The sequence below is a fragment of the Aphelocoma coerulescens genome, chromosome 3, assembly GCF_041296385.1.
Source record: "Aphelocoma coerulescens isolate FSJ_1873_10779 chromosome 3, UR_Acoe_1.0, whole genome shotgun sequence".
NCBI lineage: Eukaryota > Metazoa > Chordata > Aves > Passeriformes > Corvidae > Aphelocoma > Aphelocoma coerulescens.
In genome coordinates, this window is record NC_091016.1 from 52,888,887 (window position 1) to 52,909,779 (window position 20,893).

Sequence of the window (20,893 nt, forward strand, 5' to 3'; positions counted from 1 at the left end):
ATTCAATGTGAGAAAAATGAGCTATGTATGAACACCCTCAATTTTTTTTCTTTTTCTCTTTTCTTTTTTTTTTGTTTGTTTGTTTTTCTTTTGCAGTTCTGAAGTTTCATGGTGGAGATTAGACTTGGCTGGGGGCAGAAAGTCAGCTGAGTGAGCATAGCCACCATGTGCCATTTCTTTTCCATCTATGTTGTTTCTGGGCCACTGCCTGGCATCGCCGGCTGGGGAGTTTCCATCCTCTCCAGGAGTCACAGAGCTGCAGGAGCAGGCGGCTGGCAGGAGGAGAAGGAAGGAGTGCTTCCTTACAGGCCTCTCCGCCGAGTCGCACCAATGTCCCTCGGCCCCAAAACAAGGGTGTACTTTGTCAGGAGCAGGTCTCACCCTCGGCACGCTCACAGCTGGGACACCTGATGACACAAAAGGGGGGGCTTTTTTAGGCAGGCTTTGGAATTCAGTTTTGCTTCTTTTTTAAGCATCGGGATACCACCTTAATCAAAAACACGAACCTCATCCCATGTAAGGTATTATGCCAAGCAACTTTGAAGAACTTGTTACCATCTATCAGCTCAAATTCCATTTTTTTTTAATAAAGTGCCTAAATACACATTTACACAGATCATAGTGGTTCCAAAGAATCCTTTACAGTTGGCATTTTTTTATATATAGGTATATATATAGGTATATATATATAATGTGCGTTTTCTTCAAATTGGCTAAATGTGTTTACATAAGACACCAATCTTGACTATAAGTTTTAAAGCGTAATATTGACTCAATGAATTTGTTTATCATGCAAGTCTTACCTAATATTACATTGACCTGTAATATGGAACACAATGTAGTGGGTGTGCTCATTAAACACTTCATAGAAAATTACTGTGCATGTGCAGTTCTGATCTTCAAATACTAATAATGACCATTTCTTTTTCTTTAAAAAAGTAGTCTTCCAAAAAAAAAAAAATACTACTCTGCATTAAATTGCAGTTTGAACATTATCACAATAAGAACAGTTGACTAAAAAGCACCCAAAATTCTTGCATTTTATGGTTGGCTGAACAGATTTTTCCTCCTCCTCTTCCGATACTGAAAGTGTTTATTAGCTGGTCCCTGGGAAGGGACGACCTTGCCACCCTTTTGCTCAGAAACAACCGCATATTAGCGAGTTATAAACACCTCGACAGAAGGGCTCATACAGCTGCAGTGTTGCCAATGAACTACAAACAGCACGAAAACATCACTATAAGACTTGAACTATTTCTAGTAACCAATGATTTATTGATTTGAGAAGTCTGCTTGGTGATGCAGAAGTGTGATCAAAAGAAGTGGCTCTACAAAAGAGTTCTCCAAAGTAGCTTAAAAGGCAGGGCCAGGGCCATTATGTGCAGCCCGAATTGCTTTCATTTCAACCAGCTTATATTTTCATTTTCAAAGAATAGCAGTAGGTTTGTTTCAAGCATACGTAGTAAGGAAATTACAGGTTTCCTCCACCCACATTTGGGCTGTCACTGATATGCCCGCGGGCAATTTGGCAGCCTCAGTCACTGCTGTCACTGTACCACACCGTACCTGCCACTACTTGGAAATACCGGGTCAGCGATAGTAACAATAGCAACAGCACTAGAGGTGACTGATAAGCAAAATCAAAATCCATATGCACTATCTGAAAATTAAAGTAAAATTAAAAAGTCTCTTCCCCACATCCCCAGCTTTGTCCAAAGACACAAAAGCCCCACAAGTGACACTGAAGACCTTCAGAAATGACAGTGCTACACTGGCACCTTTGCCAATCATTTAACTAAATTCGTTATCAAAATTCCACGTCCTGGTATGCAATTGGTGAATAAATGCAGTTTTGTAACCTTACAACTGATCACGAGAACTGCGGTCAACTTTGCCTTAAAAAAAAAACCCAAAACACCAAACCAAAAACAAACCCAGAAATCCCTAACTCAACAGCGCCTCTTGGACACCTCTCCACATCCTACTCTGGTGGCAACTTCCCTTGAGAAACAGTGAGCAGTTTGGAACTGGATCTGGAGGATCTTCCATCGCAACCCGAGCCATATGCTTCTGGGAGAAAGCCCTCCTGCTCCCTAAGCTCACCTGGCCAGCAGGATGGCAAAAAGCATGCCTGCCTTGGCTAGCCACTCTTGTCCCCAACCGCCTCAGAACAAGCCTGCATGCAACCAGCTCTACAGGACAGGGGCCAGGAATAAGGAATCACAGACAGTAAGGCAATCTTTACAATGTCAGAAAGTGTATTTGGCATTTAAAAAAAAAAAGAAAAGAAAGAAAAAACAGAAGAAACAAGTGCATACAAATACAGCTAGAAGCATTTCTGGTTTGCCAAGTGCTCTCTAAAAAAAGCAGCGCAAGTCACAGCCTACATTGAACAGTAACTGTCACCAGGGAAGCACAACAAATAGTTGCTATAACAAAAGGGAAAAAAAGAAAACACAAAACAGAAAAAAAGGAGAAGAATTAGAAGAAATGCCTTTATAATAAGTACATACCTTTTGTCTTCAAAAAATATAGAAACACAATGTATTCAAAAAAATCAAAATTATACAGCCATGTTTATGAAGTCTACATTTCCCTTGTCTTGGAGATATATATATATTTATATATATATATTTATAGATATATACAGAATTCGAGCAGTTCGAGTTCAAGGTGACGTCGGGCGGCGAGCGCAGGCGAGTCACGAGTCCCTCTCCTTTTTCACTTTCACATCTCCGGCCAGGATGGTGGCGATCTCCCCTTGCATGAAGGCCCAGGGGACGTTGGAGCCGACCAGGGGACACTTCTCCCCGCTGGGGCAATACACCTCCCCGCTGGCTCCCTGCTGCTTGATGCTCTGCCGGGAGCAGGGGAAGCAGAACTTGTGGGAGGGGACGGAGGGGCACTGCACGAAGTGGGTGTCTTCCAGGCGCTCGTGGCAGAGGGTACAACACAACGGGACGCTGGCGGCGAGGGACGAGTCCGGCAGGCTGGCGGGGTGGACGGGCTCCAGCCCGCCCGCCGCCGCCGCGCTGGCCCCCTGGCCCGGCACCTCCCTGCCGGGGCCCAGCCTTCTTTGGTTCATGGCGGAGGGCGAGGGGGGGCTGCTGCTGTTCCTCCGCGTGGTGGAGTGGACCTGGTTGGCGTCTTTGGAGGCGTGGTTGCCCCCGGCATTGTCCGCCACCAGAATGAGGGCAGCCATGGGGGACTGGCCGTTCTGTGCCGCCTCGGGCGGCGTGGTCCGGTTGGAGTGGGGCGAGGCGGTGGGCGGCGGGGGCGACATGAAGGGGGTGGCCGTCAGCGGCAGCTTCATCCCTTCCGACGAGGTGGGCAGCCAGGGCTGCACCTCCCCGTTGATCTTCGGGGGTCCAGCCTCGCCCTCCGGCTCCGGGGAAGGCTTCCTCTTCCGGGCGGCCCGGGCCCCTGTAGAGGCAGAGGTGGGGGGAAGGAGGAGGGTAAGGCAGCGCAGTCACAATGCATCGCCGAGCAACCGCGGAAACGGGTGGCCTCGGCCACCCCCCGGGCACCCGGCCACCCAAGCCGCCGGGCCGCCGCCCCGCACGCCCAAACCCGCCCGGCATCCCCCGCCCCGCATCCCTGGAGAGCCCCCCTTCCCGCCCCGTCCTCCCCTCCCCTCCCCTCCCCGCCACCCCCGGTCCCCGGCTCCTCACCTGGCTTGGCAACGGAGCCGTTGGTCTCGTAGCCCAGCAGCCTGCCGCCCGCCATGCCCGGCTCTTTCTTGAATTTGCTGTCGAAAGGAGGCACGGCGTGGCCCCCGTGCTGGTGCAGGGCCAGCAGCGTGTCCCGCACTGTCTTGGGCTTGGCTAGCCACTCCTGCTCGGCGCCCGGCCGGCCCTTGCCCTCCGCGGCCAGCTCCGCCGCCGCTGCCGGCAAGCTCTCGGCAGAGCCCCGCTTCTCCTTGGCGCCACTGTCGTGCTCCCCCGCCGCGCCGCCGCCGCCACCCGAGGAGGAGGAGGAGACAGAGCCGGGGCGCTTGTGCCCCAGCTCGCCAGGCTGCCCCGCCGCCTGCCCCGCCGCCTGCGCCGCCGCCGCCGGCTGCTGGGGCACGGGCACGGCCATCGGGGCGGGCGCGGCGGAGATGGCGGCCAGCGAGGCGGCGGCCGCGGCGGCGGCGCGGCTGCCCAGACCGCCGATGGCGGCGGGGAGCCCGGCGCCGTTCACCAGCGGCACCAGGGTGGGCGGCACGGCGTGCGTCCGCCGCGGGTTCGGGCTCTGCCGGTTGAGCTCTGGCGGCTCCTCGGGCTTGGGGAAGCCGTTGGGCACCAGGATCCCGTTGACCTGCCGGCCGCCGCCGTACTCGGCGCCCAGGCGGGGCGGCGGCCGCTCGGCCGCCAGCGAGTAGCGCTCCAGGGGCTGCGGCGGGGGCCGCGCCGCCGCCTCCGCCGCCGAGGGGTGGCCGAGCTGCTGCTGCTGCGCCAGGAGCTCCTTGGCAGAGAGCGGAGGCTGTTTGGCGTGGGGCGGTGGCGGGGCCCGGCCCTCGGGAAAGCAGCCGTGCGCCCGCTTCAGCTGCCGCGCCGTGTCGATGACGAACTCCACGCGGTCGGCGCCCTCGTAGTTGACGCAGCCCCGGCAGACGGGCTCGGTGAAGTCCCAGATCATGGCCCAGGGCATGCGGGGCAGATCGCACAGGTAGCACGACTGCCTGCGAGAAGCAGCCGCCACCGCCGCCGACGACATGTCCCGGCCCCGGGGCAGCGGCGAGCGCCCCCCGCTCCGGCTCCGGCCGCTGCTTCCTCCGCCCCTCGTCACCGGAGTCCCGACGGGCAGGCTCGGGAGCCGCGGCCGCAGCGGGACCGACCGCCTGGCCCCCTCCCCCTCGCCTTCCTCTTCCGTGCGCTGGAGCGGGGCGCGACGGGCGCCCCGGCAGGCAGAGCCGCTGCGGGGAACGCCGCTCCCCTCGCCGTCTCCGCCGGCGGCGCTCACAGGGCGGCGGGGACGCGCATCTCCGCCGCGCGGCTGGCGCAGGGCTGCGGCCGCTGCCGCCCGCACGGCTCCCCCGCTCTCTGGCTACTACGGGGCGGCGCGGGGCGGGCGGGGCGGGGACTGCCACGGGGGCCGGGGCCGGGGCCGGGGCTGGCGGCGGCGCCGTGCCGTGCCGGGCTCCAGCCGCCACCGCCGCCTCTGCGCGCCGCCGCCTCGATTCTTCGACAGTGCCGGCCGCGCCTGCGCGATGGGCGCCCCCGCCCCGCCGCCGCCGCGATCCCAGCCCCGGCCCCTGCCCGCGCCCCCGCCACCGGCACCGCCAGCGGCACCGGGGGTTCCTCCTGCCGCCGGGGGGCCGCCGCGCCCCCGCCCCGTCTCGCCCCCGGGGAGGGCTGTGGGAACGGAGAGGGACAAGGCGAGGGGCGGGGGCGCGCTGCAGCTCCCTCCTTCTTTTCTGATGTTATTTTTATGATTGTTGGGTGTATTACTGTTTCCCTCCCCGCCGAGGGGCTTTGCTGAAACCTCCCACCCGTGGGCGCAGCGGGGCATGGGGTGCCTCCCGCAGTGCAGGGCTCGGTGTCCCCCCTCCTGTCCCCCGCCCCGCTCGCCCTGTGACCTTGGGCACGGGCGGCGCTCCGGGCGCGCCCCGCAGCTGCGGGGTCCCCCCCGCCGGGCCGGTCATCGCCACCTCCGGGCAGGGGCTGGCGCCCCGCCGAGCAGTGCCCGGCTTTGTTCTCCCCGCCGGAGCAGGAGGCACCATTAGCAATAAATACAACGATTACCCAGCTTTTTTTTTTTTCTTAACTGTTGTCATTGTGCACAGGAAATAGGACGTTCTAGATTTCCTGTCATTTTAAACCACAAACCAGCAGTTCTCTAATGCAGATTAGTGAAATTCACACAGACTAAGCAAAAGCCGTCTCGTTCCCAAAAAAGAAAAACCTGTTTCCCCGACCCCCTTCCACGCTGTGAATCGTTTATCCGCCACCTGCATCCTCACTGAAACACGAGGTGGGGGCAAGGGAGGGAGCAAAAGAGGGTGTTCGCTCTCCTCGTGTGCCACGGGAGGTGAAGCAACCCCTCACCGGGCGCATCCCGGTACGTACGGTCGGCTGCACGCCTTTGCCCGTGCAGGGTGAACACGGCAAAGGCTGCTCCCCTCGACAGCCGTGCTCGAGCCGCCCTTCCCACGGCGTTATGTAGGTTACGGGGGAGGGAGGGAAGGAGGGCGGGAGGAGGGGGCCGGCCGGGGCTGGGGAAGCTCTGACGTCCGTCGCCGCCGCCGGGAGGTGGCTCCCCGCGGCTGGGGGCCGCCCGACGGCGCTGCGGGGCTGGCCCCGCCACCAGCGCCGTCGCTTCGCTGCTGTTGCTCGGCCGGGCTGCCGGGGGGCGTCGGGCGGGCACCGGGGGCAGAGCCGCTCCCCTCTCGCCCCGCGGTCGCTCCCGCGCCGCCCGCCGGGGCCAGGGACTGGGTGTGGTGGCCGCCCGTGCGCGCCGGGGCTGCGTGGGGTCCCTTGCTTCCCCCTACCCCGGCCTCCTTCTCCTCCTGGAGCTGGCTGCAGCTCCGGCCCCCGTGCCAGGTTGGGTGACTTTGCAACTGCATGGCTGGCTGGGCGTCCTGGAGGCGCCGGGCTGTACATAAGCGAAATAAAAGCCCGCCCCGGCCCCCAGCCCAGCCCTGCACGTTGTTGCGGCGGTCAGGGCTGCTACCTCGGGAGCTGCCCCCGGAGCCTTCACAGCTCCTAGCAGCCTTGCGGCGGCTGGCTGGGGCCGGTGGGCAGGAACAAGAAGGGGGTAGCTCCGCCGTGGCTCCGCCGTGGCCCCGCCGTGTTCCCGGAGAGCCAAGGGTTAACATCGGCTCGCTTTTCTCGAGCAGCCCTCCTTTCACATTGCATCAAAGTCCTTTAAAGCTGTGTCTCTTCCCTCCTCCCCTCCCCGGCTGGAAAGACGATTTATCCATGCAAGCTAAGTAAACAGATCTTTGTTTTCGTCTTCCACCCACTGCCCTCTTTCTCCAGCCCGAAGCTGGAGCCTCGCCAAGCCGGCTGCAGCGATCGCTGCCTCCACACACACGGGGGGGTGGGGGGGGGAGAAGAAGCCGGGTTTCTCGGGTGAGGCAATGCGCCTGCAATTGGCAGGGACAAGGCAGGAATTGTAATTGCACTTCATCATGTGATGGCTTATGAAAGAGGAAGTTTGGATGTTTTAGTCACGTACTCCTTTGCCCTCTTGCTTTAGCCTCCAGGTTCTCCGAAGGAAAAAAATACATATATTTATATATACTGGTGGAAAGCCAAGAAACAGTGTGTTTGCGCATTTCAGATCATGAGCAGAGCTGGAGTGCTAGCTGAGTGAGGCTGCAGGGTAAGAAGAAAGCAAAGCTTTGAGCTGTGGCAGGCTTTTAACTGCAGGACAGAAAATGTGATCTGTATTTATTTTCCTGTATTTTTAATGAAAACTAGCTGCATGGAAAAGTCAAGATGAGCAGTATTCTGGTTTTGCCGCATTTGCTGCCTTTGAATTCATTCTGGTGGAAAAGGAAAAACCCAACAAAATCATGTTACCAAGCTCAATGTCAAAAAGCTGATAAAAAAATAGTGGCAGTGCTACATAGGAAATGTGGTTTATGTATCAAATCACAAAAAAAAAAAGCTCAAAGCTGCTGACTGTTACAGCAGTAACTGCACAGGAATTGAACAAATAATGCATTTGTCTCTTGTTCTTTTTTTCTCTTTTTTGAAACAGAAACCATCCCTTTGTGCCCGATCTCTGTGAAACGCCCCTTGCTGCAACACACCAAGGCTATAGATAGGAGCAGTGAGCTCTGGACAATGTCTTACGGGGTGCAAGGCTGTGAAGGTCTGGGGCAGTCCCTGACCAAGGAGCACCATGGTGGCATGGATGAGGGTCTAGCACAGTGTGGAGGGCTTTTGTTTTGTTCTGTTCTGTTCTGGTGTGCCCAGTGTCATGGGTGAGGGAAGGAGGGGAGAGGAGAGGTTGGAGTGGGGCAGCTCTTTGAGGTGAATTGTGTTTGCCACCCCCACATCAATGCCATGCCCTTTCTCACCATGTGTTTTTTTGCTTTTGTCAGTGAGCCACACTGAGATCGTGCTGTGTTTCTCTTCCTTCCTGCAGGGTCTTATATCCTTTCCCACCTATCCTCTGCACTGGCAGCAGTGATTGCACACAGACCCTCGTCCCAGAACTGCACCCCCACCTGCACTTCACCTATCCCCCATGGGGCTTCCCCTTCCTTCTGTGTCCAAACCAGTGCTTCTCACCTGCTCCCCTCTGCCCTCAGCATTCTTCTTTCCCTTCTGAATGAGGACTGTCTCATGTCCTTCTCCAGCAGATAAGCACCACTTCCACCACGGCTCTTATTTGCATCCTTCTGTTGTGGCTGAAGTCCTGATGGGTAATCAAAATGGTCAGAGCCAAGATAGGAAGGGCAATTATGCTGAAGGGTGCTACCACCGCTCCTTCACTGATCCATAATGAAGTATGGAGGTGGCTCTCCCAGAACTGGGAGAGGAGAAGCTGGGAATAGTCCTTGGAGTTTTGGATTTAATCAGATGCAGGTGATTCTTGGCCAACAATGTTTAATCTAGTGCTATAGGGGAAAAAAAGTTACTGATGCAAATGAGAGTGTCATCAGGCACAGCTTGTTGACATAAATAGGCTTTGGACAGGATCCTGCAGATGTTTACAACCAGTTACAACTTTATTCACAGGAGCATCACTATGAATGTAAAGCTGTGTGCACTTATGGGCTTGCAGGATGAGAGCGCGCTTCCCCGAGAGCTGCTCGTCAGCAGCGTGCTGATGGCTGCCCTGCAGCCTGGAGCTGACTGCTGATGGCAGGAGTTGACAGAGCCACTGGCACAAAAATATTCCACTGAGGCCGGAGAGAGGTCACTGCACTAGCTCAATGTGATGCAGGATGTGCCAGAGGATTGAGAGGGACTCGAGCACCTACTCTGTCTGATATTTGCCATACATGGGGCCTTTTATTAACTCCTTGAAGACAACTGCATTGAATGCTGCTGTTTGGTGTTAACTTCTGAAGAGCTGCGAGGTACCTAAGCAGAGCCTGCCTAGAAAAGGAAACAGCAACAGGACAATCGTTTACCATTAATTCACAGATGTGTCACGAAATACGGAGATGTGATGTGTGCTGCTATTCTGTTCTAGTGCTTTGCTGTAGACAGCTTGGGCACGGCTAGTTACCAAGGACTCGCACTGTGAGCAAGAGCCTGGGTGCTACAGCTTCTGCTCCATTGGTGGGCTCTGCTTTAGGCAGTTTGGAGCAAAATTTGCATGCTTTCTTTAAAAAAGGAGACAATTCTGTTTTTAACAGTGCAGTTGACTTTATGCCCTCTTTTCAAGTAGAAGTAGAAAAAAAGCAGCAAGGAAAAGATCATGAAATACTTGAGAAATTCAGAGGTTACTACCCTCCGAAGAGAACGAAAAACTTCAGAGAGACACTTCCAGATACCAGAAGAAAGGACAATTGATGTGGAAAAGCTTCCGCCCCTTATCCCCAGGCTGAGTAAATAGGCATGTCGGGTTATCCCATTTACACCCCGCCTTGGTGCTCTGCATTTCGAGCCACAGTCAGCAATTGTCTGCAGCCACGGGCGAGGGGGGCAGGAATGTGGTGGCCGGGGGCTTCCCGGGGCTCAGGCAGAGCGGCCGGCTGGCCGGGTGACCCCTTCCCAAAATAAACAGGAAGCCCAGGAAGCAGTGACCCCTCCGTGACACCGCGCTGGCTCTGCTCCCTGCCTTCTGTGCGGGAGTCGACAGACTTCCAAATACCCTCAGAAAATTGGACAGAGGCGAGGACTCCACAGGAAACGTTACAAAATAAGAGCAGAAACAGATCGTCTGTTGAAAAAATTACAGAGGGCTTTAAAGCTCCTTCTTTTTAGGCTCCTGGATAGTTGTATTCCTTGTCTGTGCTTCATTCCCCTGAGCCCATGTCGATGCAGCTTGCAGAGCCCCGAAATAGCTGCAGAGGGGCAGAGCTTCCCCTTGTGCATGTGTGAAGTGCTGCTGTGCCTGAGCAAAGCACAAAGAGGAGTCCCAAGGAGGCTGCGCCAAGGGCTTTCTCAGATGGGCTGGGGAGTTCAGGCTGGGAAATGCTTTTTCCCTGCTTGTGGGAGTTGGCAGTAGGGTCCTCACACAAAATAAAAGTCAAAACCGAGGACCAGACCTTCTCAAAGTGTGGGCCAGGGCTATTAATGCTGTTTCCAACATGGGAGTTCCTGCATTACCCAAACATCCCCCTGAAGCAGCAAACTGGCGCTTGCTGACAGCTCCAGCTGGCAAATCACCTCCTGGGCCTGCCAGAAGAACTCGCCGTCCCAAAAGCCTCCCTGCCTCGATGGCTGGTGGCCCCACAGTTTGGGGCAGGACAGGACCACCACCAGTGGGGCAGGCAGCCCAGCTGAAGGGAGACAGTGCTGCTGCTGATCTCTGGGCTTCCTGGCAGCGCCGGCCATTTCGCAATCCCATTTTTCTACTCACACAGCAACAGTTGTCCTCCCTGCAGGGCACAGACACCTGGAGGGGCTGGGGGCTTTGGGGTGCAGGTGCCAATGGGTTTGGCCTCCACATAGATCAGCTAGTTCAAAAACAGTTGGGGGAGACAAAAGGGGAGATGGATTCCCTCTCTGATTCCCTAGCAATTGCTAGGATTGTATAGCTACCAAACACTGGGTAGCAAACCAGACATGCCCACCTAGCTTGGCAGTGAGATGCACTATGCTGGTACCCTTCCTATGCTCCCCTATCCCCCCCACCTCAAGGGGGTTGCTCTTTAGGGGAAGGACTCTAATACAGGGAGCAGTGGGCAGCTCCTACAGGAGAGTCCCTTGAACAGCCCAGTCTTCCATCAGGAGGAATTTTGATCATTGGCATGCAAAGGTTGCAAAATGGTTCATTAGGCTGCAGCCTTGGTTTGTCCCAGGCACACTGAGATACTGTTGGGGTGCCCATGTTTCTGCTAGTCATTGCAGCTATACTATTTCAATTTTACGAGACCAGAGTCAACAGAAGTCTGCCCAAATCTGAGAAAACACAAAATGCAAACAAAATTTGGTTTTGGCCTCCCAGCACTTCCTCTCATTCTCTCCCTTTCTCTCCTGATGCTCAGGCAGTGCCCCTCCTCTGCTGGAAACCCCTTAGGGAGCATTCTGGGCAGCCAGAGGAGGGAGGAAATGTTCCTCTCTGTGCTTCAGCCCATAGCCTTATCTTTTTGCTGACTGCAGTCTAATATGCTAAGTAAAAACAAGTAAAAAAGGATATTTTTGTCTTCTTGTAAATTCTGTCATATGAGTAGTATACTACTGTGCAGCAATGCTGAGGAGCAATACTTTCAAGTTTAGGCATTAATGATGTATTTGTAAATTTAAACAGCAGAGTTGTATTGCATTACTTCATTCTGTCCATGTGTACCTTCAGCCAAAAAAATCATACACATCCCATTTCTAGGCACCCACATCCCTTCTGCTCATGCTGAGCTCCAGAAGGAGGTGCCTGCTAGGAAGTACAGTTGATTAAAAGAACACCAGCAACATTAATAACTGGTAGACCTGTGCTGGAACTGGCAATTAAACTCAGTCTCCTCCTGCACATTCCAGTCATTAAAGGTACTTGCCAAAGGCTGGGACTTGCATATCGCTTGGTCTCCCAAATAGGACTGGATGAGGACCAGTCATTTCCATAATGGGTCCTGCGAAGGACCTCGCATCTTGCTTGAGGAATGGCCATGCCAGTGAGCTTGCTGGGGCAGCTGCAGGGGCCGCTTGCACGGCTGCACTTGCTGCTGATTCAAGGGTCTTGTATGTGCTCTTGGAAGGTGTCAGACAGGCATACCTCGACAAGCCTCCCCCTAACACGTCTCACCAGTTTCCACATGCAGTCCATCATGATAAGGAGCACCAAGCAGCTGCCTCTTTGCTTCATGGTCTGCTTGCACTTCCGTATGCCTCATGCAGCCTCAGAGGTGAATGACTTTTGAATATTGCAGATCTGGGATGGGTTTCAGTGGCTGATCCAGAGGCAAGAGGACGATCATTTTTGATCATCCATTTTCCCTTTGCCAGTTACTATTATTGCTAACTGCTGTTCCACACACATTGTAATTAAGTGGAAAAAATACAGACCAAATGAAAAAGAGTACAAGCCTCTCAAAAACATCTCTGCTTTAGCTGCAGCCTGACTCAGCCTTCAATTAACATTCTTACTTAAAATAGTTTTGTTATACAGCTTTTGTTAAGTCTTACATAATAGCAGACCAAATCACCACCCCAGAGCACCATGCTGAAGAGAGGAGCTTGGCCCTGGTTTCCGGAGCACTGTCTCATCCTGTCTTTGATCCAGATGGCCTTGGGCGTGAGCTGCATGAGCTACCAGAGGAGAGCATGCAGCACACCTGCAGCTCTGCTTTGGTAGGCACAATGAGCTAGTGCTGTCAGCAGAAGAAGTGGTCCCACTCTCCCCCACCCCAGCTCTCAGTTCTGCCCTTGGCATTTTGGTTGTGTGGCTGCTGGAGCAAATCTGGCAGCACCAAACAGCTGCAGTGCAACCTGCCACGGTGCCACCATCCTGCTGTGCCAGGGGTGCTTCTGGGGCAAAAGGGAGCAGGTCAGGGTGGGTGGCTGGGAAGGGACCTCAGCAGCAGCATCACTTTGGAGCTGCTGCAGAAGCCCCTCATGCTGCACCTACAGGTGTCCTCCCATCACCCATCAACAGCTGTGACAACCCTCCCCATGCTGCCAGAGTGCACACTGAGGAGGAGGGAGGGACACATGGACCAGCAGGGCTTCCCAGGGGCGCAGGGCCACTCTGGAGATGGGTCTGATTTCCTGCCAGGACCTGAGGAGCTTAAAGGCTGGGCTCCTTATTCTGTAGAGCAAGATGACAACCCTGCCTCCATCACCAGTAATGATAATGTGGGGAAATCCCTGAACAGGACTTCTCCACTGCAGAGGGGTGTCCTTATCACTCAGTAGCTCTAAAAAAAAATTTACCAATCAGCATGATTTTTCCTTTGTTGTTCTTATCGGCCCTATGTCTAATGGGTACAAAACTAGAATAAAAAACGTGTGTGTGTGTGTGTGTAAATAAAATGGGAGCTTGTATTAAAATCTCAAAAATTGGTACATGCAATGTAGGTATGAGGTGAGGAAGATACTCCCTTGTCTACTTCAGTAAGGGGGCCTACTGTCCATTTGAAGCCATTGCTGCCAAGTTTATGGCCCCACAGATGCTCTTTGGGATTGTGAGAACCTCATCCTAGGAGTGCACCATGCTCATAAACCAGGATGGTGATTCAAATGGAGAGAGAGCTGGGAAAAGAAGTCAGGCACATCTAAACCTAGTATCACTCACCACTCCCAGCCTCAGTAAGCCAATGATCACAGGGCAATCATAGGGTAGCTCTGCTAAGACACTGAATTTTCACTAGAGCGGCATTTGGCCTGAGGTGATGATGCACTGCACCGCTTAACGTGAGGTCAATCAGTCCTGCAGCTGACAGCTCACTCCTGCCTCTGCTTGGCTTAGCTCAGAGTCCCAGCCTGGCCCACCATCAGAGCTGAAGGAGGGTCACTCCTGCCAGTGTCCCCCTATGCCAAGGAGCTGGGAAAACTAGGGAGGACAGGAAAGTCACATAATGGGCTCAGCTCCTCTTCCTCTGGGAGATTCTGCAGTTGCACACAACCTGGAAAGAAGTAGGTTAATGCAAGAGAGCCCCTTTCTTGTGAATTTTGTTTTAGACTAAGAGTTACGTGTTTTGGCAGACTTTTTGATGAATAGGTCAGCAGGGTGTGGAAACATATTCTAAAGCTTTCTGCATCCTTGCACATGCTTCTAGTTGCCGGGGGTTTTGCCTACTGCTTCACTTGGAAAGGTTTAAAAGAAAATGTAAATCACAGGCAAAGACTAGAGATAGATTTTTGTGCATACTTTTGGCACAGATTTTAGCCATTCCTTTGTAATTTGTGAAATAACAGCAAGAAATTCTACTCAACTGTATATGATATGAAAATACCAGTTTCTCTGTTTACAAATAGATAAAAAATCCCATCACAGTCTGCTATATGCATCTCCAGGTAGCATACATAAATGTCCTTAGAACTTTCTTTGCCTCAGAATGGATACAGGGCAAGTGGGAAGAATCTGGACTTTTTCACATCTTCTTCCAGAACTAGCATTGATAATAAAAAGATATTGTTTCACGTACTTCAAAAAGATGTGAATGTTTCTGCACACTAGGCTTTCAGAATCAAACTTCTCCACTTGAAATATAAGAAAAATCGTATGAGCAAAAGACTAAGAAACTCTTTTCAGATGTAATCAGATACACTGTCCGACAGACTGGAATACTTAAAATCCTTTTCAACCAATGGCATGTCAAGACATGCCTGCTTCGGACACTGTTAAGACATCCAGCCCCCATATTTTACATACCCTCCTAATTACATTCATATGTTCAGTTTCATATTTGACCTCTTTCTTGCAACAGAGTGCCAAGTAAAGCTCTCCACCTCCTAGGTCTCATATAGGAATTAAGCTGGGGAGTGTGGAGGATTCATGATTGTTTTATTCCTCAAACATACACCAATAAGCAGTAAGCAAAATAAAAAGATTAAAAAAACCCAAAACATTACAAATGTGCACTTTTAAATTTAAAGTACGCTCTGGGCTCTTTCTCTTGGCCTTGTTTTTTGGAGCACTTTGGTGTTCACACCTCTAATGCTTCCTCCTTCCTCTGGCAGCTCACCAGCTACCAGGTTTCAGCTTCTCTTTATTTGGAGGAAAAGACTATTTGCACAAAAATTACAACATTCCAGAGTGAGAAACTGGCTCATCTCAGTTGTTAGGACTTTTGTCACCGAATCCAGTAGGTTCAGGTTTCCAGTGCACTGGGAATGGCTTTACATGAAACCCCATGGAAACACTGGCCAGAAGACACCAGCTGAGAGAAATTCACTCTTTTCTTCCCTCCCCTAAATTCCCTAAGAAGCCAAAGCAAAAAAATCACATCACTGTCAGCAAGAAGAGGATTGGAAAACCTGATAAATGTGCTTACTTGATGTTAAATGCACATGCTTTAAAAGCATGTTATCAAAGAGAAAAAGATCTGAAGGCACAGTGATTCCTAAATGGTGGCCTTTGGACCATTGCTGTTGTTTTGGTGAAGGAAACAGCAAAGGTGACAGAAAGAGCAAAGTGACTGGCAGCCTGCACCAGAGTGCATTTCACTCCCAGCTTGTTCTCAGGCAAGACAAGGTTTTTCCCAAGTGCAGTCCACAAGGCTCGATCACAAGCCCTCAGCCTCCAGCACATCAAGATTTCCAGCTTCAAGACAATGCATCTGGGATATTTTGGGTGAGCTGTACCTCCTGTATACTTGACTTGGACAGTTGGGTTTAAATACCATGCTGCTCTGCTCTCATTTAGCGCTGTTATTGCAACCTTTTTCATGGAGAAAGAAAAGTAATCCTCATGTAAAAAAAATAGTATTGCAGACCTAGACAGCAGATGGTGTTATTAAATACCTGGGCAAAGTCTAAGGTCATAATGCTCTAACAATTAACAAGTTATATTGTCTTTCACTTAATTGGTAACCTCCTGGTGTGGGATGTTTGCAAGGTTGAGCACAGTGGCAAGTGGTATCTTGTCCAAGCCCAGATAACTCTTCCAGTTAAACAAATATTTGACAACCATTCTCTTACCTAAATTTGTTGCTACCAACATGTCAGATAAAAATAGTATGATTCCATTTAATCCCCTAAATGATCCCTTCTTTAACCAACTACATTAGGTTTTAACTAGACGGTAACAATTTGAGTGCTTATTGATAGTTGCCTGGCATATAGGATAATTTATAGGAGCACAGAGAGACAAATCCTTAGGGGATGTAAATCATTGTGAGTGTGCTGCAAAGTATGTCTCTGACTGGCTCCCCAAGGCACTGTGCCCATGAGGTGTGCTCACCAGCCAGCTTTTGTTGTCCACAGAGGTCTTCAGCCATGACACGTTTTTTCTTACTCGTGGGTCCACTGTCCTAGGGATGCACACATTTATCTGTGTTGATAAAGTTGAAATTGAACCTTGGTAATGTGTGTCAAGGCTGTTCTCATTGCATGATCTAATCAAATTTTCAGGCAGGGCTCCCTCTAAGGATTAATTTCATATTGTAACAACTGCACTTTATCACTGTTTCCCTTGATATTTGCCTAGCCTTCTCTGAACTTTACCTCTCAGCTGATGGGTGACAATTTCACTTCTTTAATGGCACTCCCAGGTGTGAGAGAAACATTGTGTATCTGCTCATTTACCTGTTTCTTCCTCAGATGTTTCTTCCCTGCCAGTACCTCTTCAGCAGTTTGCCCGGGCCAGCTGCCCAGGCCACCCCGTTAAACAGCCACAGCCATTCCTGCCAACCCCAGTTACATTTTTGCCTGAGCAGAGCAGCTGGTTCTTGTTGGCATGCCTTTCAGAAAGGCTGCTCCCCTGAAGTGCAGCCTTCTCTTCTGACATTGCCTTCTTTTAGAAGCATAGGCAAGAGTGCCTGCATCACTTTCAGAGATGTAGAGCCCTCCATCATCTCTTCTGGCCCTTCAAAGAAACCATGGAAGCTAAGCATCGCTCTTTGGGCCAGATCCTGGCCTTCATTTAATTACGGTATAGTGGCAAGATGGGGGGCTAAAGAAGAGTCCTGTCACTGCCAGTAGTTTCACACAGTACTTCTCCTCAACAGTAATTGCTCTCCTGCTAGGATCCGTGAACTTGAGAACAAAAAGTACATTTTATTATTTACAAGGGTTAGATGACAAATACAAACAGATGGTGTGAAGATGACTCCTAATGCATAGTGATCAAGGAATTTAATATTCATGGATAAAGGCCTGGAAGATTAAGTAAACAGATTCAAATGTGCAGGGGAAGGTATCTCCTAACAATGCATAAAGTCAGCATGGCCTTTTTTGCCCTGTTACTGCTTGGCTCAGGGTAATTAACATAAAGGAAAAGACTGGCCAAATTTTCCAGTCTTTCTCAAGCATTCAGCTTGAGCAGCATCTTTATAAGGAAGCCCTCAGCAGGAATTTTTGCAAGGCCAAGAAAAAACCCTTCTATTTTGCTGTTGAAGAGGGCTGCAAAGCCTGAGCGTGCTCCAGTCTGCTGCAGGTGCCCTTACGTAAAGCAGTTTTACCTGAATGACAATGCTGTTTTAGCTGGGACTGGTCGGATGGCTCACGATTACTCACCCGAGCAAGGGTTGTGCCACTGGAGTCTCACCACACCACTTCGCTGCTAATGATACTTCTCGTGGCAGAAGCTGGGATTTCGCTGGTGCTGCTTTCACATGCAGTCATCTTCCAGAGGCAATTTCAACACTGATGAATATTACGAGTCAGGTCCTCAGTATGAATCATCTTGTCCTTCCAGATGACTTTTTCTTTCTGTTGTTTACATTAGAGGCAGGGAATTTTGATGCTTTTTTGTGCCTGTGACTAAAGGAGTGTTTCGTATGGGAAGCAATTTCCAAACTCTATTAAGTCATCCCTCTATATATTTCCTCTTGTTGTTGTTTTTTGTCCTTTTGAGCATAGACAGATAGTGAGATGTTTCTAAGGTACTGCTGAGTGCTGAATGCACATCAAGAAAGGAAAAGCAGGGGGAAGGGTTTATTGATGCCTGTTTGGGCTGGATTGTGCCCAAAAGTTTGCTCTGAAACTTTGATTTTCCTTGTCCAGATCGGGTTATTGAACAAACAGATTATGTGGGATTTGGTCATCCCGTTGACTTAGATGATCACTCAGCCTCAGAAAGGTGTGCCCATGGAGTCAGGAGCAGAACAGTAGCTCTGAAGTGTCTGTCCCCCTGCCTTCTCTTGAAAAGGCCCCTTGCCAGTGCAATGGTCAGGATTCCATAGCCTGCAGAGAGATAGGAGAAGCTAAGAGATGGGGTAGGGCTGGGGAATGGTTGAGCTCCAAGCCACAGCATGCAAAGGGGTGGTGGTAAACTGCCCATGAAGGTGGAGGTGAGCTCTGGCCCTGGCACTCCATCACTCTAGCTCCAGGAGGAAAAATGACACCCCAGACTCAAGAAAAGGAACTGCTATTTGTCTGCTCTATTTTCATCCTCCTTTAGTAGCTGTAGCCACCAAAGCTGTTCTTACGGCAGCCTGTCAAATTTTAGAAGACATCAGGCACCTCTTTCTTATGATCTTGCTGCTCTGCCATGCTTTCTCCACAGCACCTGGCAGCATCCTGGAAATGGTATCTGGTATCTGAATCCTTTTAAAGGCTGTCATGTGAGGAATGGTGTGTTTATTGCCATGACTCCAAGGCTCAGATTTCCAGAGGGGCCAAACCGCTGCACAAGTAAGTCACGCTGCTCACAGCAGTAGGTGCACAGCATCTCTGCATCTGGTATCCTCTCAGAAATTTGCCTGGCTCTGTGGATGCATTTGGTTGATATGGCTGTGCAAGCTGGGATACGGCCCAAGATATGCCACAGAGAAACCTGCCCTGTGAATAAGAGCCTTTGTTAAGATGGATCCCATCTGTACGTGATTTCATCAGCTCCATGAAATGTGCAGGACACTCATATGGTGAAATAGGCAGAGTCCCTGTTCCAAGAGAGAAAAACCCTTCTGTCTGCTTTTCCACAGGAGACTGTTGCCATATGAGGAGGTGAAACCTTCTGTGATGCTGGTATGCTCTTAACCACAGGATGGGACAAGCACTGTGACCATACTAACATTGTCAGAAAAATAATGTGCATGGAGAGGCATCAAAAGTACACCCAAAAAATCGGCATTGCCCTCTCCTTTGCCTTCTCTTCCTTAAATATGGAGCTGCTTAAAGCAGCATAAATACAATGCAGGCCAGCTAACAAGCAGTCCACAGTGCTGAAACACTCCTGCCGTCCAAGCCAGCTCCCTGCCAGCGATTTCATTTACCATATGTTTGGTGTGGTTTTTGGCAGAGTCAGCCTGAGGATTTTTTGGGCAGGCCTGCAAAACAGTTTTTCCCTGCCTCCACCCAAACGTGAGCAGGTCCTGTCTGCCACGGTCATACTGCTGTGCAGGGTCAGCCTGGCTGTTTTGGACAAAATTAGTCAGAAGGGCCTCTGGAAAAAAGCCCAAAGAGGGCTGATTCATTTTCCATAAGAGTATTTGTATTAAGGACACAGTAGGAAGATGACTTCTTCAGCATCACGCCCAACCACTGTTGCAGCTGCTTTTCCCATCGTGCAGTAATATCCCCAGGGATCACCACCGTGATCGCTGTGTGCTTTCGTGCTGGAGAGGCAGCTTGAGGAGGCTGCAAACAGCAGCAAAGGTAGATCCCGACAGGAACAGGGAGCCCCAACAGAACCAGCAGTACCCAGCAACAGTCCACCAATAAAGCATTTCTGCAGATGCCTCATTTTTCTGGTTTGGTTTCTGTTTCTTTGCTGTGAGCGTCTGTTAGGTTTGCAGAGGAAGCCGCTGAGGTGTGAGCCAGGGCAGCCCCTGGTGCTGGCCCGTCTCCGCAGCCTGGAAGCCCAGGTCATGGCAGGGGTGGCTCCCGGTCTCCCCATGGGTGGCAGCTCCGCCGCCCAGTGCAATGCTGCCAGGTAAGAAGGCTGACAGCTTTCCCAGGGAAGGAAATGGGAGGGTTGGGTACACACTGGGAAGGATTAGCTCACGTGGGTGCCAGTAAGGAGCAAACCTGGCAGGATTAGGACATTTTTCTCCAGGCATTGGATCTAGTGTCAGGCACGGCTTGCTGAAGCCTGTCTGCACGTCACGCTTCTGCTGCCTGCTGCAGGGCTGCTGAGCTGAGGCACAACCAAAGCAAACTGTGGCTTGGGGAAGGCTGCTCTGGAAAGCCAGCACTGGTGCTAATGCACCTGAAGAGACCAGCTGCAGCAGTGCAGTCCTGCCAGGGGGGAGGGAGGTGCTGGGCAATGCTGGAGGACCCCACACTGGGATACTTATCCCAGGATGCACTACCCAGGCATACAGTCTGGCTGATGCCATCCAGCTAGGGCCCAGGACCAGTATAGCTGGCCCAGAGAAAAAGAAAAGGAAATTTAAACACACTTCCCTGCCCTTTTTTAAGCAGATCCCAGGGATCTGGTGGGAAGGTCTAGCTGCCTCTTTCTTTCCTGCCCCATTCTCAGAGCACATATTCCCAAGGGAATAGCAGTATTTCACAGAGACAAGTCATGCTCACCCAGCAGAGGAGCTTTGCAAAAGAGTCACAGGTTGTCTGTTCAACAGACACTGTTCTCTAACTTGCTGACCTTAGGGAACATCTTTGCCAGGTAAGCCCTCCAAGCAAAGATGAAAAAAACCCAATAGCCTGCAGGGCTATGATTCCTCCTCCCTTTCTGCTGAATTAGTAGCTAGAATAGCATCACATCTGCAGTGGCCAGGCACTCCGTCCCCTCTGGAGGAAGGCATTGGCATTTGGTCTTACCTCTACATTTCTTTTCTGTGAAGCAGCGTGTCTGATCATCCTGATTCACCCTGGAACTGAGATGTGGAATTTGGCTTGAGACCCATTGGAAGGAAATTTAAATATTCATGCCTATAGCAACTTCTTTTGCAGACTACTCCAGCAAGCAAATGTGTCCCAGCTGGGACACCTGCTGTGCGCAGCATGGGCAGGAGCATCTCTTTCCCTGCCTGCCTCGTCTTGTCCAGCTCCAGCCCATCCTGGGGCTGCTCCTGAAGGCACCAGACCTACATGCCGTAGGACTGGCACAGGTGCCAAGGAAGCTTCCGTGTACCCACAGAAGGGCTGAGGGGGGCAATTCTGGCTGAGTCAGCGCTGCGGCTGCCCCGGGCACCCTTCTTGCCCTCCTCCCCCGGAGACACAAGCTGGCCTTTAATCAGCGTTAGCTGTGCACTGGGAACTGTCAGCATCGCTTTTGTTCCACT

The 20,893-nt window shown here is 51.8% G+C and overlaps 1 protein-coding gene and 2 long non-coding RNA genes across 3 annotated transcripts; 1 reads left to right on the forward strand and 2 right to left on the reverse strand.

The window, feature by feature from the left end:
• Positions 1–2,616: 2,616 nt before the first annotated feature.
• Positions 2,617–4,793, reverse strand: IRF2BP2 (interferon regulatory factor 2 binding protein 2). Its single transcript, XM_069010290.1, has 2 exons — positions 3,672–4,793; positions 2,617–3,423 (listed from the first exon to the last, which is right to left on the reverse strand). Exons 1-2 carry the CDS (start codon positions 4,696–4,698, stop codon positions 2,702–2,704), a joined length of 1,749 nt encoding a protein of 582 aa, XP_068866391.1. The 5' UTR covers positions 4,699–4,793; the 3' UTR covers positions 2,617–2,701.
• Positions 4,794–7,096: 2,303 nt separating this feature from the next.
• Positions 7,097–8,760, forward strand: LOC138108125 (uncharacterized). Its single transcript, XR_011149873.1, has 3 exons — positions 7,097–7,803; positions 8,294–8,522; positions 8,676–8,760. It is a non-coding gene; the product is annotated as an uncharacterized lncRNA (long non-coding RNA).
• Positions 8,761–8,968: 208 nt separating this feature from the next.
• On the reverse strand, positions 8,969–20,677 carry LOC138108126 (uncharacterized). The gene is made up of 3 exons (XR_011149874.1): positions 20,430–20,677; positions 17,223–17,891; positions 8,969–9,038 (listed from the first exon to the last, which is right to left on the reverse strand). It is a non-coding gene; the product is annotated as an uncharacterized lncRNA (long non-coding RNA).
• Between the last annotated feature and the right edge of the window lie 216 nt (positions 20,678–20,893).